Below are 19,801 nucleotides of genomic sequence, written 5' to 3' on the forward strand. Positions count from 1 at the left end.
AGTTGGACAAACCGAACCGGAACCAAGTGATTATCTTATTTAGGAGGAAGCGGTAATAGCACCGTACTGCTGATACCAGCAAACGCACTCCCTTAGTCTTGGAGAAGCGACCTTACCTTTAGAATCAAGTGAAAAGACGCTCCCCTGTGCCATTATTTCATTGACTTTTCGTACACCTAAGCCCGCGCCTACTTCCAATACAAACAGCCTCCAGTACATCTACGTTGAACATTTGGAAAGGTATGGATCCGAACAAACAACCCACCGCTTACCGGACCTGCCCTTTAACTAGGACACTCGGTTGGGCATTTCGCTGTCCGAACTTAAAACCGTGTACCGAGCGTACGTTGGTCCCGGCTGCTATGGTTGCGATCACCGATGAATGGGAGATAAAGCCAAACATTTCAGGCGATGGCATGTCCAGTTACTTCGTGAACTAGGTAGCTACGCGTTGGAAGTCTTGATGAACCAGCGCCACTGACTGAGTGATTGCACCCTGTCTGTCAGTGTCATCACCCATTGGTGAGCTGATTCCCGGGGCACCCATCCAGGGAGGCTGAAGTTGTCGACCCGACCGAGTTTGCTGGTTAGTGTTTTGATACTTCGTTGCTAGATCATAAACCGTCCACCTCTCAATCGTTCCCATTCAGCAGAGGGTTGCGTAGGTGGACGGTCTCCAAACGTGTGGAGTACATGTCATAACTAGCGTAACCTATCAACTGTGAATATCTCATTCAGTGCTGAAGAGCTCTTTCTCCCTAAGGCCAGACGTTCTCATCAGATCAGTTGGATACTTCGAGATGCCGATGATCAAATGCTGCCAGTTTTTGCACGTCCTTTGAGCCTATGGGCCACATTTGTGACCTACAAAGCGCTATAACTCGCACCAGCGCAGCGTTGGCAAAATTGAGTAGTGATATCGTCTCCAATCAGTGTATCTCTGGTTATGCAACTGCTCATGTGAACAAACTTATCTGCCTCTTCGATCGGTTCCTCTACAAGCATGAGGTTTGGACTAGAATCCCTCCTAATCTTGTAGCATCAGTTTACACTTTGTAGGTGTGATGCGCAGAATTATTTGGGTTATTTAAAATGGTTTATATTCCTGAAGGAGGGAGATCAATGTCATCCTCATACTCCGTCTTTGAGGAGACGCGCCGAATGCATTTTGACCTCCGAGGTTTCAGAGACAAGCACGGAAATTTTAAGTAGCACATCGCAAACAAATTCGAAGAGGAATGATGAGAGTGGGTGGCCTTGTCTTACACCACTAGACGTGGTGAACTCAGGCAAGAGCTTGCTGTATACTCGCACCCGTCTACAGGATTTCGATTTCACAAAGTGTATAAGCGTAAATCTGATCACCAGACATTGCCGAAGTTTCTGACGACCGACAGAGTGGAGAGATATTTTTAGATAAAGAAAAACGGTCAGCGTGAAATGTTTGAAGGAGCGGCATTGTTTAATAAGGATATTGTCGATGTGTTCTTGGCCAGGGCGAAATCCAGTTTGATTCTCAATTTTGTCCGATAATCGATCAGCCTGCGTAAAATAACTCCAGAGAGCACCTAAACTGCGATAGATACCAGGCTAATGCCACGGTGGTTTTTGCATGACGTCCGTGTGCCCTTTTTGAAGACTGGAATCACTGTAAAGGCGCTCCTTTCCTCTGGTATTCTATTTACGTTTCAAATCTTTTGAAGTATGGTCGTCAGATTGTTCACCAGGCCTTCACCATTTTTGAAGAATGAGATGCACACCATTTGACCTAGGTTCCTGTTCACACCGAAGGACCGACATCTCCTGTTGGATTTCCGTTGTTGATGACGGGTATTTTGAGTTTTCCGCCAAGGTTTGTTGGGTTCTTCTAGAGGATACGTTGAAGGAAGCCAGGTGAAAACCTCTTTAACGCACCGAATACCGACATCTCCTGTTGGATTTCCGTTGTTGATGACGGGTATTTTGAGTTTTCCGCCAAGGTTTGTTGGGTTCTTCTAGAGGATACGTTGAAGGAAGCCAGGTGAAAACCTCTTTAAAGTGCTCGACCGTTCCATCTTTTTCTCATGTAGTTTTGCTGACACTTGTCTTCTTTTAACCGGCTACAAGCCTTCTCCACTTCTTTGACCTTCACAATCCATCAGCGTTCTTCATTTTCAAGCTCTTGGTTACCCCGTATTTGAAGGATTTACATAAGGGATTATAATCACTAGTTGCCTGTATGGCTTTTCTTGGGGCAATAAGATCTGGGGATCTCGAATACGTTTGGTCGGATGGCCTAGTAAACACTTCTGGGAGCATTAGCTTCTTCAACCCGTTTCTTTCAACCTGTAATCAATCCTCTTCAGCACAACGATATGTTTACACTATCTTTCTAAGAAAAATCGCTCAGCTTTAACGACCTTTCGGTGCATAGCTTCCATACCACCCGAAGGAAACACCAGAGCTGAAATACTGCCAGGTTGCCTAAGGTCAGGCCGAATAGGCCTCTAGCCAGGTACCGTTGAGATGCTTAAACTAGTCTAAGTTGTTGAAGAAAGTTACTCTGCTTTGGCGCGTGTAATGCTAACGGAAAGCGAAGTGATAACCGGACCCGCACGATGGCACGATCAGATTCAAGCTGCGCACACCGGAAGGAACGATAACCTTTAATTGGATCGAAATCTACACGGTTCGTTCGAGTCTATGACTGTCTTGCGTTGGTAACTCCCGAGTGAGTCGATGTGTGTGTTTATGCTGCAAGTTCATACTGACCAGAAACAGGCAGTGTTAAGCACACAACTTAGGAAGTCGCTCCTCATCCGTATACTGAGCTCCAAATCTACCACCTAGTTATACTTCATCTGGGCTTAGTGAAGGTTCATATTTCCTGTCAGGATGGCTATAGCGGTTCTACTTGCTGATCGAATTAGCTGCGGTAAATCTTGACAAAGCCCGCCCTTGCGTATGCCGCATCGACCTGCATTGACCTTAATTGAATGAGACAATCGTATGGTGCAAAGACTACTTACTTTACTGTGATTCAGTCCAATAAAGCGCTTTCAGCATTGTGGGAGTTCAGTTCCCACACCCTAGATACCACAAGCCATTGCGTCTGGATCAGCAGGCGCATGTGGAACTTCTGAGTTTGTCCTATGCAGCTTGAGGTTCACGAACGAAGTAGGGTTGCGTCTCAGGCACACAACATATATTGACAGAGAAAGAAGACAATTAAACGGGGAATACAGAAATTAAGTGGGCTTGGTGAGAGAATATTTAGGTGTTTTTCTGGGCGGTAGTTTAAACACGAAACGATGGTTAGGGGACTGGAAGATTGGTTGACTGCTGTAAATTATTAAATGAGTAGGGAAAAGTGAGGACGGTGAACAAAGAAATACAGGGGTGAATGAGACTTATCGGGTACTCAAGCCGAATAGGTGGGTTTGGTTAAGATACCCCACCTAAAGCCTTTGACTCAAAGGTCTAACCGACAAGGCAGTGGGAGGGTGTAGGATTTTTTTCGGATACGTTGTCATCTCTGCTTGCATAAATATACATACACTAGTCGCCTGAAGAAATCACCTAACTGCCTTTACACTCTGATCTCCTGGGGCAGTATGATTCGCCCCTTAATATGATTCCTTGCAGTAGGTGGACTTGCTGCTTCTGACTGGCTTTCCTGGCATCGTTGGACCTTATGAAACAGAGTTCCAGCCAGTTTAACCCGCAGGATCATTGCGACACCGTAGCCCTCCACTAACACAAGGTAACACCCCTAGGTAGAGACCAAGAACTGAAAGAATGTACGACACGTAATCGAACAGGGGAAGAGCTGTCCTGGAGTGCGGGTTCGAGTCCTGTCAAAGTACTCTTTCGGTTTGCATCATGTTTACGTATTCCATGTTAGCTGATTGGCTGATTTATCTGTGTTCACTCGGTTGATCGAGACGAGCTACATCCTCCATGTCTGTTTGAGCATTTGGCTTGGCTGCAGTCGGTGTTGTACTGCGTGCGGGTGATGCAGTTAAGCGGGGTAGCTGTTCAAGCTTGTCAGGATTAATGTAGAGGAGGTACATGGAAACCCACAACCGCCGCTACCTTGTGATGCGACAACTACATGCATGCATGTATCTTTATTTTGATCATTTTGACGCATTTACGCGGGTATAAACACGAATGTCGTCAAATGTAAGGCCGTGAATGAATTTTGGTTTGTATTTGTGCGGCTCAAAGCACGGCATTGATTTTACGCTATTGATCTGCAATGATTACACTATTGTTTTCAATAGGCCATCCAGTGCAAAATGTCAGCACAGTAGCAAGTAAATTCACAGATGCCAAACTCAACAAAGCCATCTTAGCTGCTGCGACCCTTTAGGTTGCCTCGCATGACATCACAGAACGTTTGCGACACAGGTTTAAACCGAGTGCAACTTCACCACTTACCTCTGAATCACCTATATGGTGGACTACATTAAATATTGCTCAACAAGTCATCAAGATTAGATAGCGATTTGAAACTGCGATTATCGTAGGTTTTAAATTTGTATTGTTTGACTTCTGTGCCTAAATAACAAACGGACATTAGCACTCATCACTTTGCAATAGATGATAACAAAATTGTATTCGGTTGTGCGATAGAAAATCTTAAAACGCGGTTCGTAAACCTTAATCATTCGTTATTTGAAAGCGCCATCATCCGTCACTGGAACGTTGAGCTACTACAGGTGAAAGGAAGAAGGCCTTCTCTACGGAGTTATTTATTTGGAAATGCCAACTGACCGGTTACAGACCATTGAACAGGGAAGCAAAACTCTAGTCTGCATCTTAGTTACAAAAACTGGACACAGATCTTCTCCCGAACGAGTCTTCCTGGAGATTCATTGCCTCCAATCATTCGTCGGTCAAATCCAAGCAAATGTTACAAAGTGGCCCCGCGAATTCCGCAACGGAATTCCCTTTTTCAATCGACGCAAAGCGAAATTCCACGAACAACACATACTACTCGCGTGCCTCCCGATCAGTAGTATCACCGTTACACAGGTATGAAGGGGCGAGACGGCCCAAGTGGTTAGATCGCTAATTAACTGACCGAAAGTTCCGTGGTTCGAACCCGACATCTGCCTCTCGACTTCCTCTGTCTAGGCTTGGGCAACCTGACAGTATCCCAGCCCTCGTGCAACCTTCGGGTGGAATGGCAGTTAGGCATTGAAAGGGTGCTACAGCTGGACGGTTAAAGATATGAAAATCATCTTGCTATCTCTTTTGATACCTTGACTAATGAACCAGTGGTTTGCGAGACTCCCAGTTTGTCGACTCTTGCGCACTCGGCTGAGAGGCAGTCGATCCCTCTACGGTTGTTGGTGTCTTCTTATGCCTTTGAGAGTTCCCATCGTCATTTTGTGTGGGCATTCAGTGGAACGGTTGTCGTATCAGACCAAATGGCATTGTAGATTGAGGCACAAGTTATGTACATGACACTTCATTGACCAGCCTAAGTAGATTGCCTGGCTGTAAATAAATCCATGCTTGCATGCGGGTAGCGGTGTTTTTTTTAATTAACTAGCGTGGCTTTCGGGTTCGTAATATATCAGTGTGACAGCTGTTTGGGGAATAATATATTGAACGAGGAGGAAAAGGCCTCTCGTCACACACGTACGACTGCTAATTTACTTCAACAGTTACATTTCACGCCCATATGTACACAGCAAGTACAAATATTCCACGCCCGGGGGCGTGGTAGGATAAAGCGGGTTTTTCTGATATCATTCTTCCGAGATAGCTCATAACTTCACCCACGGTTGGGAACTTTTCTGTTGTCATGATCGCTACCTGTTGAGTTTAGACAGCTTATTGTAGTGTTTAGAGACTTTTAGGATGAGCCCGTAGTTCCTAACAAAATTTGAAGACGACGCAGTGTTTTTTTAGTCAAACTAGTGCAGAGTAACCCGAGGTTATAAACCGACTGGTTCAGTGGGCACAACCACTGGCACACAGTGTCAACTCGGCTTACACGGTCGTCCATTCCGTGCCGTTAGTTCACTAGATATGTGACCACATCCATGGTTATCCACTCTCGACTTTTTCCGGTTGATGGAATCTATTCATCCACCTGTAGTGTCTATCCTGCTTAAATTCGATTTATCTGACTTTCCACGGTCCTGAGCGACTGCCTATCAAATCTGACACACCCTTTTCTGTTGTTTAATTGTCGATAGTCTTAGTTATAAAGACACCCAGTATTTACTTCGATTGTTCACTAAATTGCGCCCCATGTGCCGGAGAAGGTGACTCACCGCCTGCAAAAATATTCCCTCGAAAGCCTTAAATTTTGATGAAGTTCTTTGTTAATCTTGGACTGGTGTCTATTGGTTACAACGTATTATCTGTAGAAAACTTGTACTAGGGAGACACTTTATGTGACAGTTTCCTATTCGGCTTGCTGACCACGGCAATTATGACGAGCAGGTTTATAGTGACAGTTTTTTCGTTTGTGATCTCTCATTCCTTGTTTCACTTGTACAGATGTACATGAGCGGACCAAGGTCCATCTGCCGGGTGGCCGCTCGATAGCATGTATCCGGTAGAACAACGGTACTTGAATTATGTGAACATTCGATTCCAAACCAGCGGGTGACCGACAACTACCAGTACTGCGAGCTGAATTCGACCTTAGTTTTCCAATTGTTGTAGGAAGGGATGTCTGGTCGTTGTGATGTGTTTTTGCATACCGTGGCTTGATAAGACTGACTGCAAAAGGGTCGTTTGACTCCATTGGCCACCAAACTCATCTCGTCCATTTAGACGGTCGTCCTACCTTGGTGTTTAGAATAACTGACGTTGATCACAGCACAGTTCTGTGCTTCGGTATCACCGAGCCTCTTTCAATCCAGGAAGCAAATGGTTCAGCTTTAGCAAACTTTCGGTGCCTAACTGTCATGCCACAAGAAGATAGCACGAGGGCTTGGATACTGTCAGGTTTCCCCAGCCTAGACAGGGGAATCCGAGAGGCAAAGGTCGGGCTCGAACCACGGACCTTCCGGTATGTAAATTCGTGCTCTAACCACTGAGCCATCTCGCCCGTCATTCAATCCATTCCCACTTGATGACCTTGGCAGAACATCCACTGTCAGCTCTGTTTCAGCTGTAACATTACGGCGAATCGTACACCCCCTGTTCAAGAACTCGGAGTTGTGCAAGTATACTGTCATGAGAATGAATGTTCAAGGACGAACAGTTGTCACATCTGATGCCTGGAATAATCGCGCATCACCCGACTAACTAAAAGTTTAATCACTTCCTTTTAGGAAACTATTAGTCCGAACGTTCTATCAAGTCACCACCGTACTGGTTGGCATCTGCAGCCGACCACATGCCTTCCATTTTCAATCCACAAAAATGGCCCAACTGAGGGAATTTCCGTCAAGTAGTCGATGGGAGGAGACAAGATTGTTGCGTGATTTAAGTTACGACCTGTTGAGCTTTATGAAAAGACCTGAATATACTAGTTTACCGGATCTTGAGTGTTGCTGCCATGTATGTGGTGTACTTAAAAGACTCATAGGACGTGAAAATAAAGCATAGATTGACAAATCTACATGCATGCTCAAAGCCAAAGTCCTAGAACGTATGACCGACTTCTGCTATGAAAGGAAGCTACAGTAAATTAAACAAAATTCGACATACGTTGACAAATACACTCATTTGCATATCAATTCGGTCTTCACGAGGGACTCAATCGAATCTTTCGTATATGGTATCCTTCTAGTGAATGTGTCGCACAAAGGCCTCCTCATGTTTCGAGAAGTCGCAGTATATTTCCACAAATGAAACTACTCACAAGGTCAATGAAAACTCTTTGGCATCCCACGACCGGTTCACTGTATCTTTTGTACTAGACCTCATAGCCCACCCCAGGTTCTTAATAAAAATAGTCTTCAAACTTATGAGCAATGTTCTGCTCGGACAAAGTGCTGCGATATCTAGAACATTCTAGTTTAAACTTGAGGCGACCTTTGGATGAAGAACATCAGAAACAAGAGACTCTGCTAATATTCTATTGTGTCTTTCTTTGAAACCAAATTAATTTGTAAACGACTGCAGTTCGCCAATTGTGTACAGTTCGGGTTCAAGTAAAACAAGGTTGACAGAACTTGAGGCGCCTTTGGATGAAGAACATCAGAAACAAGAGACTCTGCTGATATTCTGTTGTGTCTTTCTTTGAAACCAAATTAATTTGTAAACGACTGCAGTTCGCCAATTGTGTACAGTTCGGGTTCAAGTAAAACAAGGTTGACAGAAACTAGAGGACTAAGTCTACCCGGTGGTATGCTGTCAAAAAGTCTACAGCAATCTTATGAGTAGTGTTTCATCAAGAAAAAGTCAGCCTCGTTCAGGCCTCCCACTGTGCGTTCAATGAACTCTTTTCATGAGCACAAAACACAGCCGACTGTATTTGTGGAAACCAGTCCAATTTTGGTTCAAATAGGACATAAGGTTGACGGGAACTCGGGGACTGCGCCTACCTGATGAGCCCCAAGAAAGGCGAAACCGGTCGTGGGCTGTCGAACTGTTATCAGCAACCTTGTAAGTAGCTTCCTCTACGAAAGGTTGACATATTTGCACAAGTTGTATCAACACCAATCCCTCTATCGATATTCTCTTTTACTTCTTGGCGGTTCGTCTAGTAAAGTGAAGAAAGAATCCACGATGAAGCAGACATTCAAGTATGATCAAGCCAGATTATTGGTGTGGATATGTGTCAAATAAAGATCTGCAAACAAATGTTCATTTGTCGTTGGAGCCCACGGCCAGCGTTCTCTAAGAAAACTGAATGCCACTAGCCGTCGAGAATAGAAACACTTCGACCGCTATCAAAGTTACACGTTTTGGAACTTTGAGCGAACCCTCCGAAACACAAAGTAGCATTCTGTCTGAATCGCCGCAACGCCCACAATATCCTCATCCTAGTAACATCCTCCTGTCTGGATGGAATTAGCAAGCTGCCATTATTGTTCCCAAGAGGAGTTCCGAATAAAAAGTTAGAATTCTGAAGGGGTTGACTACCGCCTGTTCCACTTAGTGAAAACTCTCCAATGCACTTAGTTGCGTAGGTACGACGTTTGTTACTCTCCTGTTGTAACATCTCACTATTTTCCCTTATGCACAGCACTTCAGAAAAAGGCCAGTGAGATCAATCTTGAGGCGTCAGATATGTGGAGCTTCGGTGTGATTCTCTGGGAACTGGTTACTCGCATGGTTCCTTTCGGAGGGATGAATTCAATGGTTGTGGGAATGCAGGTAAGCAAATATCATCCAATCCGTCTTTCTTGTATCTCTTTTAGTGGTAGAATGCGCAGTTTTATTATCGTACTATTTTCTTCTGGTTTGAAGCATGCAGTGTTGTTACGGCCGCTCATTTGTTTTTTACTTATCACCGCCCTTTCCCTAGCTTAGGATCTTCAACATCGGGACGGTGTTTTCAAAAGTCGATGATTTATTTATTTTTGAGTGCTTGAATAACAGACAACATTCCATGGGTGTTACGAAATGGCGTCGCGGCCAAAACGCCCGCTATTGCCAACTGACGAAATGCATCGTTCGTAAACGTCGCCCGTATAAATCTACCATGGAGTTTCTCTTCAGGAGTGCCTCTTTTTCCTTGCACACACATTGCATCTCAAAATAACACAGAATCCGTTTATTCATCCAAAACTGGTGCCATCTGGTTTATCCGGATAAAACTTTCCCGCACAACTGGATATGACTATAGTCCTCTGTTTTCTTTCAATTGATGTGATATGTAGCAGAGAACCTTCCCCATCCTCATGCTGTATAAATGAAGACTAGCTTGATGTACTTGTCCAACTCGGCAGACGGCCATTTTGAGTTCCAGTCGCTTAACACTCGGTTCGCCCGTTATCCGATTGGTTGTGGCTCCCTGCGGTTTTGCTTCCCCCTGGTTCCACCCGGTCTTAAAAGCGGTATCCTAAAAATTTATCTACTGCCGATTAATGATGCCATCGGTTTGGTTGCAACCTGTTTATTGCTCATTCACGGGTCTTTGTATATCAATATTTTCTTCCGTACAAATTTCCACAGTGATAAACTGTGCCACTATCAAACAAACTCGAGCGAGTTATATTGTTCGGCCAATTTCACGAGCATTGTCTCACAAGTTACAGTTACTCATGTTCACCAATAGGGCGAAAAGGACCTTGGAACTTTTTCGAAAAAGTTTGGTGACAGTCGGTAGATCTATTGCTGGGCAACGTTTCGCTTTTGACACAAAAGCTTCGTCAGGCCAAGTGACTAGGTTCCGAGGTTGGTCGAGATTTAGGGCGGAAGGAGAACCAATCAGCTAAGTCAAGCTTAATCTCTGTTGGGTGTCGCCCGAGGGATTTTAGTGTGCCAGAGTGGTTGAACAAGTTTTGGGTCGGTGGGGAAACCTACATGTGTTTGGGTCCAGCCCAGGGTCTAGTTCTTCTGTTTCGGTTCATTTGATGGTTCCTCTTGAACTTCGTTTGAACCTTCTGTCAGTCTGTGTGGGTGAGCTAGTGCTAAGAAAGTTGTGTAAGAGGGATGCTGTGACCTTTGGTCGGTTAGGGCTTCCACCTCCATCCCCCGGTTTTTTCTAATGATCCCAAGTGGATTGACAACCACACCGCCACGTGTCAGCTCGGCTTATCTAAGACCGCTTTCCATACGCTTGCCAGTTCCACACCCTCAATTCTATTCACGCTGTGATGCTTTGTCTAAGGCATGTACCGCCATCGCTGAGTCTTTGACCAGCGTTTGGTATTCTTCTGCATTCCTTGGTGGTTTGTTAATCCTTCTTTTATGCTCACCAATTCTGGTGTGTAATTCCCTGGCAGTTTGTCCTATATAAACCTTGGCGCAGTCGTTGCAGTTAATTTTGTACACACAGTCCCTAGTCCTTTCAGCCGGCAGGGGATCTTTCAATTGCACCAAAACTGAGCGTAGCGTTTTTCCCTTCTGAAAAGCTACTCGAATGTTGGCTAAGTTCAACAATCCTCGAATAACCTCCGATGTTCCTGCTTTAGATGGAATGACTGCTGTGCCAATCCGTTCCTTACTGGGTCTGGATACTGGAGCCAATATTTTCCTTAGTTGACGCCTAATCAAACTCACTGGGTATCCTATTTCTTGAAGTTTGTTGGCAATCTCGATTTGAGCTTGGAACTTATTATTCAAACCACATTCGTACCATTTGTGGGAACGTATTGCGTTCACAGTATCGCTTTGATGCTAAGTTGATGACGATAAGTTGATAGCAGAGGACCCAGGCAAGGTCGCTCAGTAGCTTTATTTGCAATAGCAGTAAACCGTAATATTAGAAACTCATAAGCAATTACCGAACTTTCCTTAGGTGATGATAAACACATTTAGCAGAGTTTTGTCGGAAGTATCCCAGAGAAACTGGTTCGTCCCACAATTCTAAATGAACTGATGTCAAAAAATAAATGCAACTGATCTCGATTGTCCTTTGGAGCAAGACAACATGTGTTTACTCCTCGGCATGCTACTGCGGTCGCTCTGTTATACTGGAAAACATAGCTACATCCGGCTGAGTAACGAACAGTCAAGTCGTCTTGGAGCGCCTCGTACCAATCCCGGTGCCTGTTCCTCTTCACCTGTTTGATCGTTACATTTCTCGGCTTTTATGATCGTCGCTCAGTTTTGTTCCTTTTCGGTAGGCAATTCCTATCACAGAAACATTGGACCATAGCAACTTAGTTGTCCAGTAAGAGTATCGTCTACTTATAAGGATATTTTAACGATCCCAGTGTGCTCCTCTTTTCATCGTCGGGGTAGCATGACAAACAGACCGTTCCATGGGTTTTACTGGCTAATGAAGCCAAGAAGTGCAATTGATTCTTTTCTGCTGGACCGCGCATATCGGAACGACTGTACACGAGGTCGGGTTGACCTTTCTATTGACTTTTCTATTACAAGTTCCCACGGGAGAACCTCAGGACTTTTATTTGCCCTCGACGATCACTGATCGTGCCACAATGGACACAGTCGGTGATTAAAATAATCGTCAACTGCGGTCAGTATTATGAACCATTTTCGTCATAAGAACGCTGAGGCTAAGTAGAACATAGTGTTGACGGAAACCGGGGGACTGCGCACACCTGATGGTCCCCAAGAAGGGTGAAACCAGTCGCGGACTGTTAAAGAGTTTTCAGCAGTCTTATTAGTAGTGCGTCCCGCCAGGGTAAAAACTTTTAGTTTAGGGTTCACAACTTGCTTTCGTATCTTTGTCGACACATGGCGTTTGAATACAACGGACAGTTTTTGGCTTACCATTTTGCTCCACTATTCAATCTGTGACTGGTTGCCATCCGTCTGCTGTATGCTATTTCATGCCCGCGTTCCGTTTGTTTTACGTTTCGTTTGTGTTTTGTTTGTCGGAGGTATTCCCTCAAGAGCAAAGATTTCACCCTGGACCTTGGTTATCTAGAAACGTTGTCACAACCTGTCCATGAGGATGGCTTCTGATTGTGGGAAATGTTTTAGTGGATGTTCATTTTTCCATTGCATGTTTATCTCCCTCGCTCAATTCAACAGCTTTTTCTTCCTTCCCCACGATATCCTGTGATTTCCAGTGCTTGGTTTCCTCTGTGAACCTGATAGCTGGATTTTTATCTCGCGGTTAAATAAAGTCTACTTCTATTTCTGCTACTACTTCTCGCGTTCAAGGTTCTTTCGTCCTGTTCAATAGCCTCACATCACTCATCCTACTTTCAATTGGCGCTCTTGTTCTATCCCACTTTTCGTCTTTGTATCGTATTGCGTCTCTTCGGATGTTCGTTCTACCTGACAAGAGAGCCTGTGGTATCAATGTTATGCATAAACAGGATTGTGACTAACTCGTCACAGCCCAAGTGCCTCAGTTTCGATGTTCTTTTCTAATTAGAATGTTTAAAGCTTACGTTTGGTGGTGGCGTGTTGTATACCGTATGCACGTGAACGGTCTGTCCTTATCCCAGCTTACAAAGACGTTAAAATGGGCTCCTGGTCAAACGTTCAGGACGAAAAAGAATATTCATTTTATAGTGATCTTTCTGAAGAGAACACACCAAAATGCGTCTATTCTGCGGGGAATGCTGACGCTAAATTCGTGACTGATGTGATACATCAGTGTGGGCTCTCCCGGATGATGGCCTTCCTTCTCGTAGATCGCTCCATTGGCGGTTGCCTTTCCGGAGTGCATGTGAGAGAACAGCCGTTGGAACTGTATGGAAAGGGAAATAACCGTCGCTTAAGAATTGATATGTCAGACCGAAAAATTCATTGCTCGAGATCGTTACAAATCTCGGTGGATTCTTATTTGTCCAATTCATTGCACGATACAAATTCTCCAGAGTCTTCTAAATGCTACGCATAGCCGTCAGCTAAATTAGCAAGAAAGACAATATAGTTCACGAGTGCAGCATGTTTGGAGTTTGACAGTTTTCTTCAGTACCAGATCCAATTTCGTTACGTTCCTGTTGGGCCATAACCAGAGTTTCCAAATGTTTTTCTATTTCCTGTGTGACCATACATTGCCTTTTATGGAAATAGATTGGTTGAATAGAATTGGTGAACCAATCGATACTTTGCTCAACTGCCGCTCTCCATTAGAACTTCAAAAATATCACACATTGCATGATCTCCTGTCACCAAAAGTGTATCGAATGACATTTGTGGCATGGCGCTACTTTGGATAGTTTGATCCTATACACACTATACCGCCGCAAGCACATTCCTAAGAGTGACAGTCACGGTAATAACATTCCTGTGTTCTGTTATTAGTCTGGGGTAGCTGTAAGAACACCGGATAGGGCTCAAAATATGCTCTTTTTGAGGGAAACGTTCTTCAGCTGGTTAGTTGACCTTCACTATCCCACTCATAATGCATAGTTGACATGCATTTTCAGCTCGTACTCTCAAGATCAACTCCCTGTTTTTCACCGTATCCTCGATTTCCATGTCGATAGTACCTCTATGCTTGCGACCAGCCCCCCCCAAAAAAAAAGGATAACCAGTCAGCTGTAACACCCTTTCGGTGCCTAGCTGCCATGCCACCCGAAGGAAGCACGAGGGCTTGGATACTGCCAAGTTGCCCAAGACTAGACAGGGGAAGTTGAGAGGCGGAGGTCGGGCTCGAACCACAGACCTTCAGGTCAGTAAATTCGCGCTCTAACCACTTGAGCCATCTCGCCCCTTCATTTTATTTGTGACCAAAGTAAGGACCTCCGGCTGATGGGAAGTGTTTGTAACTAGTAACGTTGCAGTGGTATGCACTGCTGAGACAATCCGTGTAAGGTTTGGGCTACGGTGCTCTACTGTCTACGTTATTTCCCGTTTTTCTCCCGTTTTGTCGCATAGCTAGCATGTAACTTGTTGGTACTATTCGTACTGACTGGAGCACCCAAATTTTAGGATACGGGACTTGAAACACTGGTGTTTCCGTTGCAGTCCTTATTTCCTATGCAATTGTAACGAACCTAATTTTGACTGTTTTGATCCGATTAATTGGAATATGCGATGGGAACAATGCAGACCGAAATGCACTGTTTCATACGCCACGGTACTCTGCATCAAAACGCAGCAACGATGTGTTCGCTGTGATAGCGATAAGAATTTCGGCCAGCGAACTGCACGAATTCTCATTTTTGAATATCTGCTATCTGATTTTCATTTCGTCTCACGAAATGGTGCAGCTGCTGGGTAGAAATGCTTCACAATTGGCCTATCTTTTACCGAGAGAAACTCGCCCATGCGCATGATGATACGCTCGTTAGGATGGAATGTGCTTATCCCGAAGTCGTCATCGTCAGATCTCTTACTCACTAACTTGCCCCTTCTTGGTTTTGCTTTAGATTGCGACGGAAAATCTTCGTCTCCCAATCCCTCCCCAACTAGACGCACGTGTCGCGCGTCTGATAGAACTCTGTCTGAAAGACGATCCTGGCAAGCGACCTCGATTTGACAGCCAGTTAATTCAGCTTTTGGACAAAATGCGTGAGCGTGCTGGTCAGTAGGATTTTCACTCTTTCACACACGCACACACAGGCGCTTGGCATCCTTTATTTTACTGTTCTAGCATGCTTTTTTTCTATTCCCCGACACTTTTAACCGCTATTTGTTTTTCTCTTGATGCCTGTCTTTCGCCGCATTTGTCTGCAGCTTTCTTTTGTTTTCGCTTATTCTTCTCCTGGCTAATGACAATTATACTTGTCAGTTTGTACTTTAAACCGTGCGGGCTTCCTTTTTACTTCACGCTGTTAGCAATCTAGCTGTCTATAAAAGTATTTTTCTCATAATTGTCTGGGTAATTTCTAAGCGCATGTCACAGAAGAAATACATTACCTTATCCAAATAAGATGGTTGTGCTGAAGCCGCATCAGATTCAACGATGGTAAGATTGGAGTGAAAGTGAGACGTGTCCAGAAAATGTTCCCGCGTGCGCACTGACTGGTTTACCGGGTAAACCGGAATTTCTGCGCCAGAACAAGTGGAGGGCTGTTCAGACGTGGATGATGTGAATCTAACCCCAAATCTCTCATCCACCTACAACTAATCGAGAATCCTTCAACGGACTCTATCTGAATTGTAAGTCCTGATCGGCGGATCAGTCGCTCAGCGGGATGCTCGAGACGCTGGGAAACACTATTCAGATAACTTAAGCGTGAATATTTTCTCCTGTTTAGTCGCTCCGAATGTGTGCTAGTGGAGTAGTGGTAACAGACTCGTCCCTAGTTCAATGTTTCCCCTTTGACGATGTGAGTCCACCGGAATAATTGCTCCAGAAGGGAGGAGAATCATACAATCGAGGGTGATGTGGATACTGCGAATCCCCGAACAACCTGCAATTACACACGTGACCCCCTCTGGATAGGCTACCTTCAGGTACCGAACAAAAGTGAACTCTTCTTGGGAGGAGTTTGCCATTGAACAGTTGCCAGGAACAATTGCACGCGAAAAGAGAACCGATCTGAAACTTGTTAGTCAGGCGGATGCAGAGCATGGTTGGAATGCTCGATTACAGTCCTAACACTGGAGGCATTCCTTCTGTTGACTGTGGCCATCCTGGGCTAATTTGAGGCAGCATTGTTCGGTGCGTAGATCTAAGTGATCACTTGAATATCTGAAGAACATGCCTATGGGAGCCTAACGTAATTTTTCTCATCTCAAAGTGCAGCATAACTCTGTTGCGGAGACCTGACAAAATGTACTCTCCCAATCAGGCTCATTGTTTTGTTTGCAGCCCAGAAGCAAGTTCGAGGATGTCAGTGACCAGCACTGAAGCTCTAATTGGGGCTCATTTTACGGCAAGGCGGAAACGTCCATGCTTCCTTTTTGTCAATCCTACATTACTATCTTGTATTTTGAGCGGACAAAGCGCATGCCCCATTTTCCTCCTCAGTCGTGAAGCCATCCAAGATAAGATGTGATATCCGTAAAGTCCACATCAACTTTCTCCACTGGACATAGCTAAGGCGTTAGAAAGCCAACCAGAGATTCTGACTAAGGTTTGGTGCTAGTGCAGGCTTTAATAGGTAATTCCATAAAGTCATGTATCACACAGGGTTAAAATGCTACTCTACTAATCAAGAACCTAATAATGGTTGGTCTACAATGCGTGTGAGCATATTGTAGCAGCTGGCAAAGTGTCAAGATTTGAACAATACGGCTAAGACCCGTCGGAAAACTTGCGGAAGAGAATGGATGCAAGCATTTTAGTCACGAAAGGAATTAACTTTGCCTCAATAGTTTTTACGACCTATGTGAAGCTGGGGATACGATCGATTTGGTCTATCCCTGGGGGGTTTTTCCTTTGACCAGGATCTCTAACATCCTGCCATAAAGTGCTTTCACACTCGGATGACACCCATTCTTGAAAAGAGTCGGAATCAAATCATCGGGACCAGGCGCTCTTTACGTTTTAGAGCAGCAGATCGTTGAAGATTTCCTGTAACGTGGGGCCGATTCGAAGAGACAAAGTGTGAGTGAAGGTGTCCAGCGTCCTATGCTAATCGCCGGGAAAATGCGCATATACCGTCCATCATAGGTATACGAAGGAAAATGGTTTGGTCATTCCTACATGAATTGGCACATATCAGGCTGTTCAGTCGACCAGTTCGCTGGGTGCTTTGAGAGGTCTTCACACCAGTAAACGTGTTTTTAGATTATGGGACATTAGACACGTGTTCATCTTACTCGATCACGGACGCACTGCAAATTTTCGCTATGAAGTCTAGCTGAAATTTTGTATCTGAGGTCTTCTCGTCCGCACACACGTAATGCGGTGTAAACTACCGTGTTGCAGAGCATGTAAACCATATTCTTGAACCTCCTAAAATGCTGCTGACTTAGCCTAGATATCTCAATCTCTTCTTTAGTTCCGCCGCCAAATTAAGTCAGTTGTCTCTAAATTTACCTTTCCCACACAATATTTTTTTGGTTTTCTCTCTGGAAGCTTGTTCACAGAACTTTCCCGTCAACCTGTTGTCTAAAACATATACAACTGGTGTGTTCAGCGCCTATCGGTCGATTTCAGTACGTATGATTGGGCAAACATGAATTGCACATATCAGGCTGTTCAGTCGACCAGTTCGCTGGGTGCTTTGAGAGGTCTTCACACCAGTAAACGTGTTTTTAGATTATGGGACATTAGACACGTGTTCATCTTACTCGATCACGGACGCACTGCAAATTTTCGCTATGAAGTCTAGCTGAAATTTTGTATCTGAGGTCTTCTCGTCCGCACACACGTAATGCGGTGTAAACTACCGTGTTGCAGAGCATGTAAACCATATTCTTGAACCTCCTAAAATGCTGCTGACTTAGCCTAGATATCTCAATCTCTTCTTTAGTTCCGCCGCCAAATTAAGTCAGTTGTCTCTAAATTTACCTTTCCCACACAATATTTTTTTGGTTTTCTCTCTGGAAGCTTGTTCACAGAACTTTCCCGTCAACCTGTTGTCTAAAACATATACAACTGGTGTGTTCAGCGCCTATCGGTCGATTTCAGTACGTATGATTGGGCAACATGGTTTTCGCACTAGATCGTCTTTCAACGCTTCAGTATGTTATCTAACTGAGGTGATCGCAGATGTAGAGCTACAAATATGAACGGTAACCTGGGTTCGATCCGTCGTAGCACTCTGACATGCTTCGAAGCCGCAACTTAAAATTACACGTTATATTACATGAAAAATTTTCACTGTGATGTGGTGAGAAAAGTAGATAGCCGGATGAATATTCAAGTTCTTTTGAGAGCGTGCATATGCATAACCGTGGAAGGCCTAGTTGTATTTTTCAGCGAATAGTGTCGGTTCAATGACACTAGTCTCTTTCTGCGAATAGCGTGGGACAAAAGCACTGAGTTACGCTGGGCGCCTCAAAAGCACTTCTGGCCAGTGTTTTCACGGCTCACGTTATTCTGACGCTTCAAAGCGGTACACCCTCTGGTGGTACTGAACGACATGTATCTGGTATTGTATTGTTAGCCGTAAACGTCACGAAGAGACTGGACCTTACCATGGCGTCATCCAGGTTGGGGGGTTGGACATGTGTGGCGACGTGTTCCGAATAAATGGTAATGTACGTGCACTTCCAGCCCAACACCGCTACCTTGTGGTTAGACTTTTGAGCCAGATGCTTTGGTTAAGGACCCTAATCGTCATCCTGTCTGGGTGTGGACGACCTAGCAGTATCCCAGCCCTCGTGCAACCAGGACATTTACAGTTAACAATAACTTTATGTATCTGATAGTTAGAGAGTGAAAGTGGAAACTGCGTGGCGTTGGACGAGGCCGCGGATGTTTTGATTATCGATGAACTCATCGTCCTATGTGTTCGTCTATGATCCTCCTGGGCTATCAGACTCTATAAGCGGGAACGACGGGTTTTATCAACTCTTTAACGTCTATAGGTTATGATTCTCGTTCGAACCACCGAACTTCATATTTTTGCAAACTCGCGTGATCAGAGCCCATTCAGGTAATCCGTAATGACTGATAGTCTTGTACCCGATCTCGCTACCTGTAACTAACCGTAACGTCTTTGATTTTTGTCCACAGTTGTTCTATGGACAGCCATATCGATAGACTGTGCTTCTGGAAAGCAGCTGGTGATCTGAAAAACATGTTTGGTGTATCCTTCCTTCCCTCGTTCACCCTTAATGTTCCCTTAAGGTAAACTGCTCGCCTTTAATTAACTTTTGGGATCCTCTTTCACCTCGTGCTCATCACTCAGAGCAATACAAATACCCGCCTGATCGAACTTGAGGTCACCAAAGAGACGCATTTGGAAATTCTTCAGTTACTCGTATTGAAAGGCCAGTAGGTACTGATTTCGGGTCTCCTCAGCAAAACTAAGTTCTCCAGAGTTCATGCAAAGGCTCTTTGCCAACCGACAGGCATTAGGTCAAACGTACATCACTCGAACGATTTGTAATGAAAAGCTATAAGATCAAAAAAATCGGGCGAAACGGTTCTTGAATAGTTTTGGGATCTTAGGTAGTATGGGAAATAAGAACACGCATCCTGGGTAGAAAATGAAAAAGGGACAGTTAACAGACTGGATTGTCTACGCAGACAAGTGGGAATTCATCAGGAAGAACCAGAGAAATGCAGAAGCACAAATGTTCTTTAGGTCTGTGGTTTGAGGGCTGAGATACCGTCTAGTAATATGGGCCGGAATTTTTGTATCATGGGTGTCCGTCTATTGGTTACGCTGCACTGAGCCCGCCAAACTACGCGATGAGGGCAAGACAGAGAACCCTGGACACGACTGTATTGTCAGGGCAA

At 44.6% G+C, this 19,801-nt stretch overlaps 1 protein-coding gene across 1 annotated transcript in view; it reads left to right on the forward strand.

The window, feature by feature from the left end:
- T265_00664 (hypothetical protein) overlaps positions 1–15,359 on the forward strand; it is a gene marked incomplete at both ends in the record, with an annotated part of 32,316 nt that extends 16,957 nt beyond the window's left edge. Inside the window, 2 exons of the mRNA XM_009164492.1 lie at positions 9,146–9,276; positions 14,868–15,359. Coding sequence (XP_009162756.1) covers positions 9,146–9,276; positions 14,868–15,029 — 293 coding nt within the window. The remainder of the gene's footprint in view (positions 1–9,145; positions 9,277–14,867) is intronic.
- Positions 15,360–19,801: the final 4,442 nt, after the last annotated feature.

This window comes from Opisthorchis viverrini (genome assembly GCF_000715545.1).
Source record: "Opisthorchis viverrini unplaced genomic scaffold opera_v5_6, whole genome shotgun sequence".
Taxonomy (NCBI): Eukaryota; Metazoa; Platyhelminthes; class Trematoda; order Opisthorchiida; family Opisthorchiidae; genus Opisthorchis; species Opisthorchis viverrini.